Source organism: Indicator indicator, chromosome 20 (genome assembly GCF_027791375.1).
Source record: "Indicator indicator isolate 239-I01 chromosome 20, UM_Iind_1.1, whole genome shotgun sequence".
NCBI classification, from domain to species: domain Eukaryota; kingdom Metazoa; phylum Chordata; class Aves; order Piciformes; family Indicatoridae; genus Indicator; species Indicator indicator.
The window spans coordinates 16,783,880-16,797,851 of record NC_072029.1 but is presented as its reverse complement, the minus strand read 5'-3'; the positions used below and the strand labels follow the sequence as shown (position 1 = coordinate 16,797,851).

At 38.8% G+C, this 13,972-nt stretch overlaps 1 protein-coding gene across 1 annotated transcript in view; it reads right to left on the bottom strand.

The window, feature by feature from the left end:
- The window catches only part of XYLB (xylulokinase), a 79,803-nt gene that overhangs the window by 43,432 nt on the left and 22,399 nt on the right, over positions 1-13,972 (bottom strand). Inside the window, exons 14-15 of the mRNA XM_054390083.1 lie at positions 11,603-11,676; positions 10,104-10,200 (exon numbers count right to left, since the gene is read on the bottom strand). Coding sequence (XP_054246058.1) covers positions 10,104-10,200; positions 11,603-11,676 — 171 coding nt within the window. The remainder of the gene's footprint in view (positions 1-10,103; positions 10,201-11,602; positions 11,677-13,972) is intronic.

Genomic DNA, 13,972 nt, shown 5'->3' with positions numbered 1-13,972 from the left:
TTAAGTGGCAGAAGACAACACATCCTACCTCAGCCCTCAACATCTTTCTGCCTTTGCCATCTCCTGGAATGTGCAGCCGATGGACATGCGATCAGGACAGATCGACAAGGAGGAGGTAGATGCAAGAAGTTAAGCTGAGGCCCCTCTAAACTGGAACTGCTCACTCAATTTAGCATCTGAGGAGTTATCTAGCTCATTTTCAAGCATATAACAAATGTTCAAAATTAGGGTTGTAGGCCTGCACTCTCCTGGCTCTCTTGATTAACCCTTATTCATGCAGCTGGCAACACTAAAATCAACAGCCATGTCCTTGCAGTGATTAGGCTTGTAAGTAACAACCTAGATAACATCTAAAATTTGCACTAACCTGTATCACAGCTCACAGAAGCTACTGTAGTCAGCTAAATTTAATACCTTTAAGTAATTAATAAAAAAGGCATTTAAAGGACAAAAATAAACACTGAGCCACTAGGTCCTAAATAACTGCAATTTACTTAAAAGCACAAATTCACCTTTTCAAATAGATGTGCCAGCAATTTTTAATTCTAATGTATCATGCTTAAAACAATGGCATCAGATGTTCACCTGCATTTCAGTGGGCACCGGGCCTCTACCTTCACAGACAAAATTAGGTATGAAATACAAAGCTTTGTGTCACTTCCTTTACAGCGCAAGTGTTCACTTGTAGGTAAACTTAAGTCATTTAACTAGAAGTGCACTTAATTTGAAGAGATTACTCAAGCAGCTCTCCACTTGTACATTTGTATTACCATAATAATTTAGAACTACTTCAAAATAACAAAAAGTTCATTTTTGACCAGAATAAACACAGAGGAAAAAGAACAAGAGCACCCTGAATGAAGAGAGTGGATGCTTTTAAAAATATACTTCAAAATTCTTCCAATTCTCTGACCATTGACCACCTTCTTTCCAATGCTACTTCACAGGGCTGTTGCTGCACAGACTGATACACAACATTATTTTCTGCTGTTTTGTATGTTTTAAATTGGCCACTGAGGGGACTGAAATACTTTGTTGATTTGTAACAATGCTGAGAGTCCTCCAGCTTTCTATAATTGTTTCTTGGCATGCACACATGGAAATTGCTATGTACAGATAAATTTTGACATTTACCTGTTCAGTAACAGATACCAGCAATGGAGAGGGAAGGAACTGAGTGACTCAATCCTGGGAACACAGAGGAGGCATTCAAGGATGTGCTGGAATTAAGCCCCCAGAGCTTTCATTCAGCACATGAATACGTCTAGGATCCAAAACCCTCTACCAGAAAAAGGCTATAATCAAAATTTAACGAAAGTGATCTTAACCTGTTGAAAACAGGACATGAGAACATTCTGAAGAAAGCTGCTCTCAATGATGGAATACATTATCTAGAGAGGTAAGTACATGAAAACTTTGGTTACCAAGTTTAGGTTAGGGAAACTGAACATACTCCCACGTCAGTTCATTTGTTGTCTGAAACACCACCAGCACTTGATACTGCTTCTGTAATGGGTACACATTGTTTAGCATTGTTACCTTCGGTAATACCACTGCTTTGTAAAAAAGAATTCAACATTATGTGTTTTCACACAAACACCTTCCAGTGGAGATTTTCAGACTGAGCATTCAGTTCCTTCAAACTCCTCTCCAGACATACCTTTCACTTACTCTTACTGCAAAAGTGGAAATACAAAAGCACACAGATGTGTACTTTAGAAAGGTTTCTACAAAGAGGAGCTAATTGAACTTTCATCCACCAGAAGTTCTGAAAACATTTAAGAATCATGCATTTCAGAAGAACCCACTGAGACAGGCACACCCAGAGGAGAAACACTAAGCATTAAACCAACACTCTAGTAACATTTCAGATAAAAATGGACAAGTGCAGTTATCTGCAGCAGAGGTATCCTGAAAAGAACTATTTCACTTGGATACATTATCAGAAATAAAACCATGAAGAACCCACCCTTTGCTTGTAGGCATACACATCTATTTTTAATTTCAAATTTCCAGCTTCCTTGAAATTTCTCATTAAGTCTCAAATATTGTCAAATGGAAGACAAATACTTTAAAACCAACAGAAGTGGCTGTTTTTAAACTCACTCTCTACTTGAGCAGTAATGGATGCACAATGCTCAGCAGGTATTCAAGAGTTTAGTCTTACTTTAAGTCTGTCTGATGCTGTACAATCAACATAAGTGCAGTTGGAAAACAATAATTTCAGATTCAAGCACATTTTTTGTGTTCCTTCATCCATTCTTTAGATTTCTGAACTAGGAAAAGTATAGCACTGATGAGCTGAAGGCCACTGTAAGAGACTGTCAAGTCTAGCTTTTTCAACATCAAAGAGAAAAACGGTACCACTACTCAGAAGCTGGGATCAGGCATTTCATGTCACCTACCATATCATTAAGGGACTTAATTCTGTGGATGCTCTAATCTCACTCTTCCACACATCGGATTTTTCTTCTTCGAACCAGTCCTGTCACTGATCCCAAATTCCAGCCAACAAGTGCAAAGCTCAAAAATTTCTGTTCTTGCTCACATCAGAGAGAGAACTTTCGAAGCACATATTGCACTTGATGCCTATTTTTCATGAACATCCCATCCTCTGCCACCCATTACACTTGGACTAAACTGACACTGTGAAAGTCTTGGGGCTGAGATCTGTCATTTCACATGCAGCACACACACCTTTACCAGTGCCTTAGTCAGACACACCACATACAGGCTAAATAACATTATAGTTTAAAGGCAGGGGAAAAAAAATACCTTTCATGTGCTTTCTTGAAAATCACAGGCCAGAAAGAAGAAACAAAACAAACAAGCAAACAACAAACAAAACAAAAAAACCCACAAAGCTGCCCAAATAAATTCTTTCATGTCTGAAGAAAATTTAAGTTATAGAACTGGAATGCAAAATTCTCCTTGTCCACACATGTGAACTTCTACTTGGTTTTCACTTAAACAAGAAATGCTGGGGTTTTTTCCCTGAGGTAATCTGAGTAACCACGGAGTGGCTGTCCTCTGAAAAAAAAAAAAATAAGTGAGTCTGGATGCAACCAAAGCTTTAGGTATTCAAAATTGTTTTAAAAACTTAGGCAATAATCTCTTTTAAAGGCAAAATGTCATGCAACATACACAACTGCAGCTACAAATCACTGTCCATGGAGGCAAACAGAGAAGGGAAAGAATGACCTACCCAGCAGCAGTCCTGTTAACACTGAAAAGTCTCAACTGTGGGTTGATGCAGCTGAAAGCATTGAGACAGTGCTCAGAACTGATGCATAACATGAGATGTGTTAGAGAAGCTGAATAAACTTAAACCAGGAAAAATAAAAATGAAAGACAGCTGGAGGGACTAGCGAATCTTGGGAGAGCTGATTAGAGGTCACTAACAGGCCTGTCACACTTGAGCAACAAAAATGAAAATACAGAAAGACACAGGAGAAAAGATTAACCATAATAAATATGTAACAATTCACTAAGTGTCAGCTAAGGTAAATGTAGTATTTTACAAGCAGAATGATCATCAAAACAAGGTCTCATTTACAGTGATATCAGCAGCTGCTACTGGTATAAATGATTCATACAAAGCAATGCATATAGAGCTGTCAATCAGATGAGCCTCCTCACAATGCCATCTCTTACAGATTCCCACCTGTTTGAGACAGAATGGACCACTCTGATCCTTTGAGCTCACCCTTCTATAACATAAATTATCTCTTTGAACCAGAAAGAGATTTTTAAGAAAGAGTAAATAAAACTGCCAGTGCAAAGAACTCACTACACCAATGTCAACTGCTGTGCTGTTTGATTTCACTTTCTGTTAAAAATCTGCACTTTACTTGTGATTTGAGGTTTGCTTGCTTTCAAATTCCAGTTATTGAACCGTAACGTTGCTGTCTGTAAGGCTCAAGAGTCCTATACTATCAAGTTTCCTTTCCCCAAGAAGGTACTTACAGACTGCAATCATGTCATTCCCCTGCTAATTTAATTGGATTTAAAACTGCAGATTGGTCTCAAAAAATAAGTGATAAAAGATTTATTGGATAACCCAACTGATCTCCAAGTCCCCAGCTTTTAGAGATCTACAAAGCTCCTACAACACCAGCCAACTGACAGCTTGGCTCTTTTGCTGAACGCTGCTTGAACAGTACATCCACTGAAAGAGTCATAAACAATATCTCCTAACATCAGGGCACAGGAACTGAACCATTTACATACTTGGTCTTTTGCTGACCAAACACTAAAAGCAATTGTTCAAACAATGACAACATTTTATCATTGTGTCAGAAAGAAAGACAGATAGTACTCCTTCCAATCTTTTTATTAACTCTTCAGATTTTCTGTCTTCATTGTGTTTCCTGTATATGTATAACAACAATAAAACAAAATAAAAGCAAGACAATAGCTGCTGCATGAAAATGTCTAGAGCACGTAAGCAGTTTCCTTATAGCACGTTAGGTCATTTCCTTCTGAGGTATTTTATCTAAGTCTTTCAGAAATTAGTTAACCTAATACTGTACTCTCCTGAGCCAGGTAATAATAAAAAGCCCTTTTTTTGTAAAATATTTGGTCATGGAATTGGTAATAAGCTAAACAACTTTTCACTCCAGATCACGGGCTTAAAACCAAGCCTTGCTCGCTCAAGCCTAGAAGGCACTGCTACGGGATCCAAGTCTAATGCTGCGTGGAAAACGAGGGGATACAGGCAAGTTCTTGGCAAGGTATTGCCCATCTCACACTGGCACTCTGGTGCTCTTATCAGTCTGAAGTTTCATCAGAAAATACAAACGCCCACTGCAGCAGAATCACTGGATTATCTGGGAGGAAGATCCTGCCTTTGATGAATTTGAAAGTACTTACTGAGCCAACACTCCTCCCTCAAAAATATAGGCTGAAGATCTAACGACAAGGAGTTCTTATGGTCTGTTTGTCCTACACACCAAGCAGTATGCCCTGCCCTGTCGCTGTTTGTATATGTTCCAATCTGACCATTACTGCTATTCATTATTATTTTAAACAGAGGACTTCAACCTCTCATCAAGGTCACCTCCCTCTAATTATTTTTAAACTGTTCCCCTCTCTGAAGAAAAAGGCCCTTAACAAAGCCATTGCCCTCATGCTGCTGAAACACCATCAGCACTCTTAGCTGCAAACAGCAAGAGACAAGCACGAAGCCAACACAACATTTTAGTATCGATTTCTCTAAGAAATTTAAATCCCGTAGGGCATAAACATCAATTTAATCTGTATTGCAACTACAAAATGGCCTTGCTCACAGTGTTTCTCATTTCAGCCAAAACACTGCTAAAACTGGAGTAGAAACACACTTAGTGGTGCAGGCAAAGGCGACTGACAGAACAAGCATCATAGTGTTCCTGATAATTCCTAAAAGTTCTGGTGACTACAGTCACAAAACCAGTCAAAGACAATCACCAGCAGAAAAATCTGTCTTATGGCCTGACACAAAGCCATCCCTGGAGTGTCCCAAGGACTAGTGACCTCTAGCCTTGCCAAACCAGGGAGCTACTTCATCCTCCAAGGGACCAACACTTTGCTACGAAGTGACAGTTTCACAACTCATCTTCAGGTTTCTGTGCCTCCTCATGACAATATGAATAATGAAACATAACTACTCCATGCTACACTAATTGATATTCTCTGAGCACCCCTTGCTCTATTAGACTGCCCTCCTTGCAGACAAAGAGCCACATATTATTACTACTTTTAACCTGCTGAGAAAGAACATCAGAAGAAAACAACACCTGAAGAAAAGAGGAAATTTGGCACCTTGGAGTTTGCCTTCATGCAGTCTAAGACCAAGTTCTTCACAAAATCTAAGATTCCCCTCTAACCACTGAGGAGTTACATCCAACATGCTCCGACATTTCCCTTTGCTCCCTAGTACTGCAGGGCTGCTGTTGTGCTGAAGACAGAGGGGTGCATTCTATCTAACCAGAAAGATGTACCTGCACACATTTGACATATCAGTAATGTGTAGCACTTAAGGAAAAACACTGGCTGAATCCTACACCAGTGCAAAGCCACAGGCACGTCTGTGTCACACCAGCCAGTACTTAGGCACTAATTACAGTCAGCAGAATTCAGGGCACCAACATTGTTGGTAAGTGTTGGATTTATGTATGTAAGAAACAATAAATTACATAATAAACACTGACACGGGATTTTATGGACAAAGCTTGTGCTTGTAAAATGTGGCACCTTCTACCCACCTCCCTCTGATGACAACAGTTAGGTGGCAGAATTAGATTCCTAAAGGTATAAATGTGACAGGAACAGCACATTGGGCAACAGGAGTGTTATGGATTCACTGACAGACACAACAACGTGAAGGCAGAAAGCCCTGTCCAAAGCTAGCAACTTCAACACGGACCCCACCCCAGAAAAATCAGCCTACCTACAAGGCAAGATTTGTTAATTGCTGCTCCAGCCCAACAAAAGTTCATTTATCACAACTGTAGTGAACATCTGATCCACTATGTATAGACTCAGTGCTCCCATTACCATTGACCTGAAGGCTTCTACCTTGTAGACCAGCACATCATTGAAATATCTATTAACTCATGTGTGATCAACACCAGAACCCTGACCTAGGTGTAGTTTTCCTTCAGCACACATAGCATACATCATGGCACTATTTACTTTACCCACCAATGGGCAGGGAGGTGGATTTTGCTCCCAAAACCAGTTTTGTTAGTCTTCACCAGAGCAGCTCCACTGTCTGAGCAAAGACCACTGCAATGCTGACCAGTCAGTATCAATTTTAGGATGAACTATAGGATTGGTCAGGAATAGAAGCAACTCTGAAGTGATCATCAAGATTATTGAAGTACATACTGGCAGATCAGTCTGAACCACTGACAGCTTTATGGCTGCAGTGATCATTTAAGTCACTGAGCTGCAAACACTGTCACTTCTCTACAAAGTTACCATGGTTTTGACTTCAGAGCGCTCCTCAAACCATAGAGGAATCATGTCTGTATGACCAGCCTCTGAACTCCAGTTGTGAGACTGGCTTTCAAAAGGGAATGGCTGCAAGAGTAGAAAAAGGAAGTGACAAAACAGAAGGTGTTTACGATACAATCTCAATTCAGGAAAATAAAGGCAGAACAGCAAACCCTCCCCTTATCTGCACGCATCTCTGAATCGGAGGATGTAAACAACAGGGACAGACCAAACTTCACTTGTTTGTTTCTAGATCACAACGCCCTATCTGCCCCTTGAGCACATAAGCAAAACAGGATACAGGGTGTTACTGAATGATTTCCCCTGAAATCTGATTGAGAAAGATTAGAGCAATTAGAACAGAGTGACACACACTTTTAAAACCCTTAAATCACAATTACTGTAAGGTTTTACTTCTCTCCTAAGGATCGTCTGGTGACTCTTGTGCCATTTTCAGAACAAGGCTGACACACACAGCCCAGCCTCAGAGAAGAAAATCATGAAACAGAATCCTCTGCCCTCTACTGGCACATGAGCCACAATGGAACCTGGGCACATGCCTGCAGGCAAGCACAAACAGCACCTGAATTGCTGCTTTAAAGGTTTTTTTTTAACTATTATTCACAATTTATGTAAGATCTATAATGCACTGGACACACAAAACCTGGAACAAATCCTCACATAAAAAAAAATGCACACTTTCAGCATCACTGCACTTCTTCCTGCAGCACTAGCTAGACCGAGGCTTCAAAAACACTGCTCCTAGCAAGATAATATATTCATTAACTGAAAGTCAATTCTAAGGGATTATCTAATGTTTGTCATGTTCACAATGCATAACCGAGAACTTTATATAACAGATCTGTATTTATTTGTTTTTACACATACACTGCTGCTTTTCAGAGTACAGTCATCTAAAACTGCATTTGGTCCAAGAACAGAGAAGCAGGTTTGTGGCTGCCAAAATGATTTTCCAGCACCTTGGTGTCAGAGCAAGGGAAGTTCTTATCCAGGTTTCTGACTCATTTGCACCACGGACAGGGCACCTCACAAACCTCAAGACAGTACAGCAAAGCATTTGTTGTGACTGACCATGTCACTTCTATTTCTGTTGCAGATCAATTTAATGTGTGTCATCATGTATCTTTCCAGATCTTGTGAGCAGTTACTACTGTGTTCTCCCACTGATGTAAACAACAACAACAAAGCCAAGATTTACACTGCTGTGATTATATTTCTGAATGTAAATCAGCTTGATTCCTGAGGGGGGGGGGGGGGGGGAAGTAAATTCCCCATGTAGACAAGGCCTAAAAGGAATTGAATAAACACAAGGGTCCTGACTGTATATTCTATCCAAAAAATAAATAAGCTTTTAAATCACATTAAAAGCAGCCTGAAAAACAGCAGCTATTAAACAAGAGAAAGTCTGGCAATACCAGAGTAATTCCCACAATGCTCATCCATACTCTGAAATTCAGAACACACCCTGTTTTCAGAGCTGTCACACAACAAACGCAGATGCAAGCCTGCCATCACTACACAAATAACAGAATATGACATTTAAACAATACCACTAAGGAAGAGTGAGAGATGCACACAGCCTACACTACGTACAGCAGTTCTTTTTTAAAGCAACTCATCCGTTAGTTACCAAATAGCTAAAAGACCCTTGGGATACAACAAAACAAAAGCATACAAGGTTCCAAGGAACCTACAGGAACACAACACAATCACACCCATCTGCTTTTTACTGTAGGCATCTACTGCATTTAAAAAAAAAACAACAACAAAAAACCCAATAAATTAAAGCTCATTAAGCCACACTGCAAACTAGTTAGGTTTTTGGCCCTCCTACTTAACCTAAATGTATTTACAGATAATTTCCATCCATTTGTTTGTGTCAGAAGTGTCTGATACCTTAAATAGTTCTTCTCACACTGGTGTTTGTCTATCCCCTGACATGTACAGAGTGCAAAAGGCTTCTCTTCAACCATAAGCTTTCTAGGCTATATAAGTCAAACTCTGGGTGCAGCAGAATCTAAGAATGAAAGATAAACAGGTATTTTAAACACAATCTGTTTGAATCCCTGCCTGTCTCCATAAATAACCTCTCCAAATAAATATGGTTTCTAGTATATAAGAAAATATATAACAGGAAAACTTTTACAACGTAAATTTATGAGGCGGTGTTGCCAAGCCTTGTGATTTGTTTCAGTATCTCTATATTCTCTCAGCATTCAGCTCCTGGAGTTCTCTCTTAAAATAAAAACTTTAAAAAAAAAATATATTCTTCATGATTACAGATGAAAGCCTGGAGGTAGGAGTCAAGGAATGGCTTGTAAAGGAGAAGGTCAGGGTCGGCTTGTAAAAGAGGTGGTTGGGATGTCAACAAAAATAATATGATTTTAAAAAGTAAAACATAGGTTAAAAACCCTCAAGATGAGTTAATTCAGTATTTTTTAAGATGCCCTTGCAGACACACTGACATAAGGTCCCAGTAAAACATTTATCAACTTGCCTGTATTCCCTTTGTAGAATTGCAGAGCTAGTAATGATCTGATCCCATTTCTATAGGTAAAATACTGCCTGACTTTGTTGTTCCAATCTGCTAAAAAATATTCATGTTATAAATTCTAGGAAGCAGGATCTCTTGCTTTCTAAATCACAAGGCAGAGAAAGGGCTTCTGCCTTATTAATGGAAAACTGAGGCAATGAGGTATGTGACCAGCTTACAGCAGACCCAGGAACTGAACATAGATTTCAGATTTTTCTGAGTTAGAGTGTTGTGCTTTAGGCAGAAGGCTGGGCTTCCTTTCACTTAACAAGCTACCAAAGCTCAAACTCTTATTTAAAAATTGACAATGCAGCTCAGTAACAGTGGAACAGCAAGCATACTTGAAAAAGAAGTCATCTGAAAATTAAACTATTGGTCCTCCTCAAGTTAATATCTGCAAAAACTTGCCCTCAACACACTCTCAAAAATTTTCCCAGGAGGCCAATTATGGATTCATAGCAGTTTCTGTATCCATCAGGCAGGACAAGAATCACACTACGGACATTACTGCTGGGACTTCTCTTTCAGTTTGATCCCTAGTGCCATTAGTTCTGCAGCTTTTCATCGTACTTACTGACTCTATATCCCAGCTTTTCAGCATGAATTCTCTTGGCCATGAACTGCCCTTCAATCAATGCTCGTATTTCCACCTCCTTTGGAAAACCAGAAACCTGTATCAAAGAAGGGATACACTAAGTTAACAAGCACCTTAGACAATACACAGTACCAGTATATAGTGCCAAGCTGGAGACTGGTTGAAAACACAAGACATTTATAGCTGATTGTCCTTGTCTCCACCCTGAAGCCTACCCTCAACTAGGCCCAGTTATTTACTCATACATATGAAATGGACCTGAAGTCTCATGACAAAGAATACAAACACATCAAACTTGAAATCAATGCATGATGGCGACAGATTCTACTGCAAGCTGTAAACCCTTCTCTATGCATTTCCCAGTACCAAGGGCTGCTTCAGAATCAATAGCTCAAAAACATACAATTAAAGCAAGCAGATAAAATTCAGATGCATTAAGAAATGTCACAAAAGCTTACATCTAGTTCTGTCTGCACAAAAGCGAAACCATGTAATAATTTCATTATTTGGTTTCTACATACAATATTATTCTGTACTTTTATTCACCAGAATATAAGAAAGGCAGCAGAAGTAGGAAACACTGAACTACAAAATACAATGACTCTTTCACAGAGTTTTTCCATGCACTACAGTAAGTCCCTACAACTTGCATAACAGGTAGAAGTGATTAAGCACTAATTTAAACAGCAAACACTTAAGAGACTAGTGCTACACTGCAAACAAGACAGCATCAATCTCTGCTCATCTTAGCTGAGGTCTCATTGACTGGGAGTCATGATTGATCAAAGACAGCTCTTGAGTCTCAGTATCACCCAAAAGACCAGATGTTAAACAACATGCATTCCTCGACAGAAAAACAAAAAAACAGCACAAAAAAAAGAGAGGAAAAAAAAGATACTAAGAACTTCCCATTCCATAACAGAACTTGTATGTTAATTCCAATTGGACTTGAGGCCTGTGTTTACTTACACACCACTAAGTAGCTTGGATGTTACTCCAAGACATGCAGGACATCAAAATGAGGTCTTTATATACACTTTTACAGCAAGACAAAAAGACAAAATACTACAGCCCACAGTTTCAACACATCCTTACCTGTGTGTCTGAAAGTTACAAGATGGGGACTAAGTCACCTAAGTGTACTAAGCTCTCAATAACCTAAAAGTTAATCCTGTTTCATAACCAGTGTTCATTTTAGTAAATGCACATTTTCCTGTGAGGGAAATATTTCTCCCAAAAAATACCTTACAAGTTCTAGTTCAGACTTCACACTGTAGATACTCTTAAGCTACAGACCAAATTCTTCCCTAAGAAAATCATCCCAGGGACTTGCATCAGTAAATGAAACTTGAAAGCCAGTATTTCAGATTAAAAAAAAAAAAAAAAAAGGGGGGGAGGAGGGGGCAGGGGGAGGGCAGCAAAAATTTGAAGCCTTGACAGTAGTCCTCAAGGTTTGAGACAAACTAATTTATTACTACCTTTTGGTTGTCTCTGTTGAATCTGTGAATCCCTACTGCTTCAGGGGTAATTTCCATCACATCAAAGTAGAAACCTGCATCAAGGAACATTAAAGAGTGTCACGTTTGCTCCTAGCCCAAAATTGGAATCTTATTTCAGTACACAACAAAAATTATAATAAACATCACATATTTGGAAAGACGTTTGAGGCACCACATAGCCTGTTTCTTAAACATTGTTAACTGAAACTAGTTACAGAACTAAACTACTTTCAGTTTACAAAAATGTGAACCTTAAGCATATCTGGCACTAGTCACCCACACAACAGAATAAACAATAAGCCTACAAAAGAGTGCACACATCCACCAGAACACACAGACATACAAGTAACAAACAAAATATAGCACATCTCAGAAAGGGTTTTAGTAGTCCATATGCAAGGGTGAAAGAGAAAAAAAACATATACAAAGAAATGGTAAGTTAGTAAGAAGAGCACAGGGAATACTGGAATACTTCAGGCACTGCATTAGATTTCATGAGCTTATTAGAGAACTACAGATATTTTAAGTCATGAAGCAGAGCTGGTGTCTGAATAGTTTTGATGAGACCTGAAGAAATGCAGTAATGCTTTGTAGACAGCTAGACAAAAAAATGTGAAAAAGATTTCTTTTGTGTTGATGGCAAGAAGGGTTGGTCAGAAAAGATATTCAGGAAAGTAGACAAAAAAAAGAAAATTAGGACAGGAAAAGTCTGAACAGAATAGCTAAGAAACTAAGGAGAGTTTCTAGGCTCAGACCCTGGAACAAGAGTATGTTCCTGCCCTAGGAGCCATAGGATTATTAGCCAAAAGAAAAACCAGAATAGAACTTTGCTTTAGTACATATAGCCTTTTTGCTTAAACAATCTGAAAACCTGCCAGCAAGCAACACTGTATATTATAGAACTGCAAGCTCTGCCAAGGATGTGTATCTCAAAAATTCCTTTCTGTCCCTGCTGCCTCCTTGAATCTGGCAGATGAAGACTTCAAGTAAACTTGCTGGTTTTATCAGATTTCTCTGCAGGTACTCCCCAGACATAACAGGAGTCTCATTCAGCCACTCTTCCTCCTTAGCTGTTTGCTACCCCTGTTACTCTCATTATCCCAGCCTCACCCTAGCAGCTGCCTCTGCAGGGGCATCTTCCAACATAACAGAGAGTGCAAGGAACAAGTGACAAAAGGGAGAGTGACTAACCAGTTACCTCTTTGCTCTGCTTCTCTCAGGTACTCATAGAGATTACTGTACTGCTGCACATAGGCACAGAGGTTTTTCAAGCATACAGGTTATTGAGGATGACTTTCATGAAATCCTCATTTTATAGGAGATTGAGATATCCAAGTGAATATACCCTAACACAAATTTTAAAAATTTAAGGCAGTGTCCTGGTATCTTTGAAATCTGAAACAATATTTTTATCAGCTTCCAGTTGTTTTAGTATTGTCTTACGTGGATGACTTTTGTGTTTTGGAATTGCTTTTTCCCACTTTCTGAAACACCTGATTTGTCTTCTAGTGAAAAGAGATTCCTAGCCTATTTTAATACCCCACAGAGACTAGATTTGACAGCCAACATAAAAGAGCTTCTAAAAATGAAAAATCAGTGCTAACCTCGCTGTGTCAAGAAATTCTATCTTAAACTCACTTTCCTAAGGAGTGAAAACTTCTATGGATTCATTATTATCATTGAAAAACTTGGCTACCTACACTTTTTAAATTAATTGTATTCATATCACTTCAGACCCAGGATAATGGTGGCAATTTCAAACCCAGCTCTGTAATGGATAAATTTTAATCCTGATTACGCATACGGTCACTTTTTAATTACTTACTTCAGAGCTATATATTACACTTGTAAAATGTTAAAACTGTAGGAAAGAAAATAAGGTAAAACAGCAAATACATGGGTTTATTTACATATTTTTAAATATTTCCATCATCATTATTTTGTTTCATTTTAATAATTTACCATGATGTGGGGAAAAATAGCTGTGATGTACACTGGAGAAAACACAGGGAATCTGTGTTTCACTCAGTATTACTGCTTTGCTCACATGCATGAACAAGATTCTAGAGTGATGGCTGAGAAAAGTAATAAGGAGCTACTTAGCTCACTTGGTTTGAGTCTTAAGAAGTGTTAATGAAAGTTTCAGAAAACTTCAATGGAAGCCTCCTTCAGAAATTACTAGTTTTAAATGTTACACAACTAAGACTCCACTTATACCTTTTCAATGGCCAAAGAAGCCCCGTAAATATAATTTATTTATTTAGTGAGGACTGAAGGAAAATACCATGACACTTAGCCTGCCAGTAGGCACTTTTAAGTACACATTAGGAATTCCCCTTCCTCTAGTTG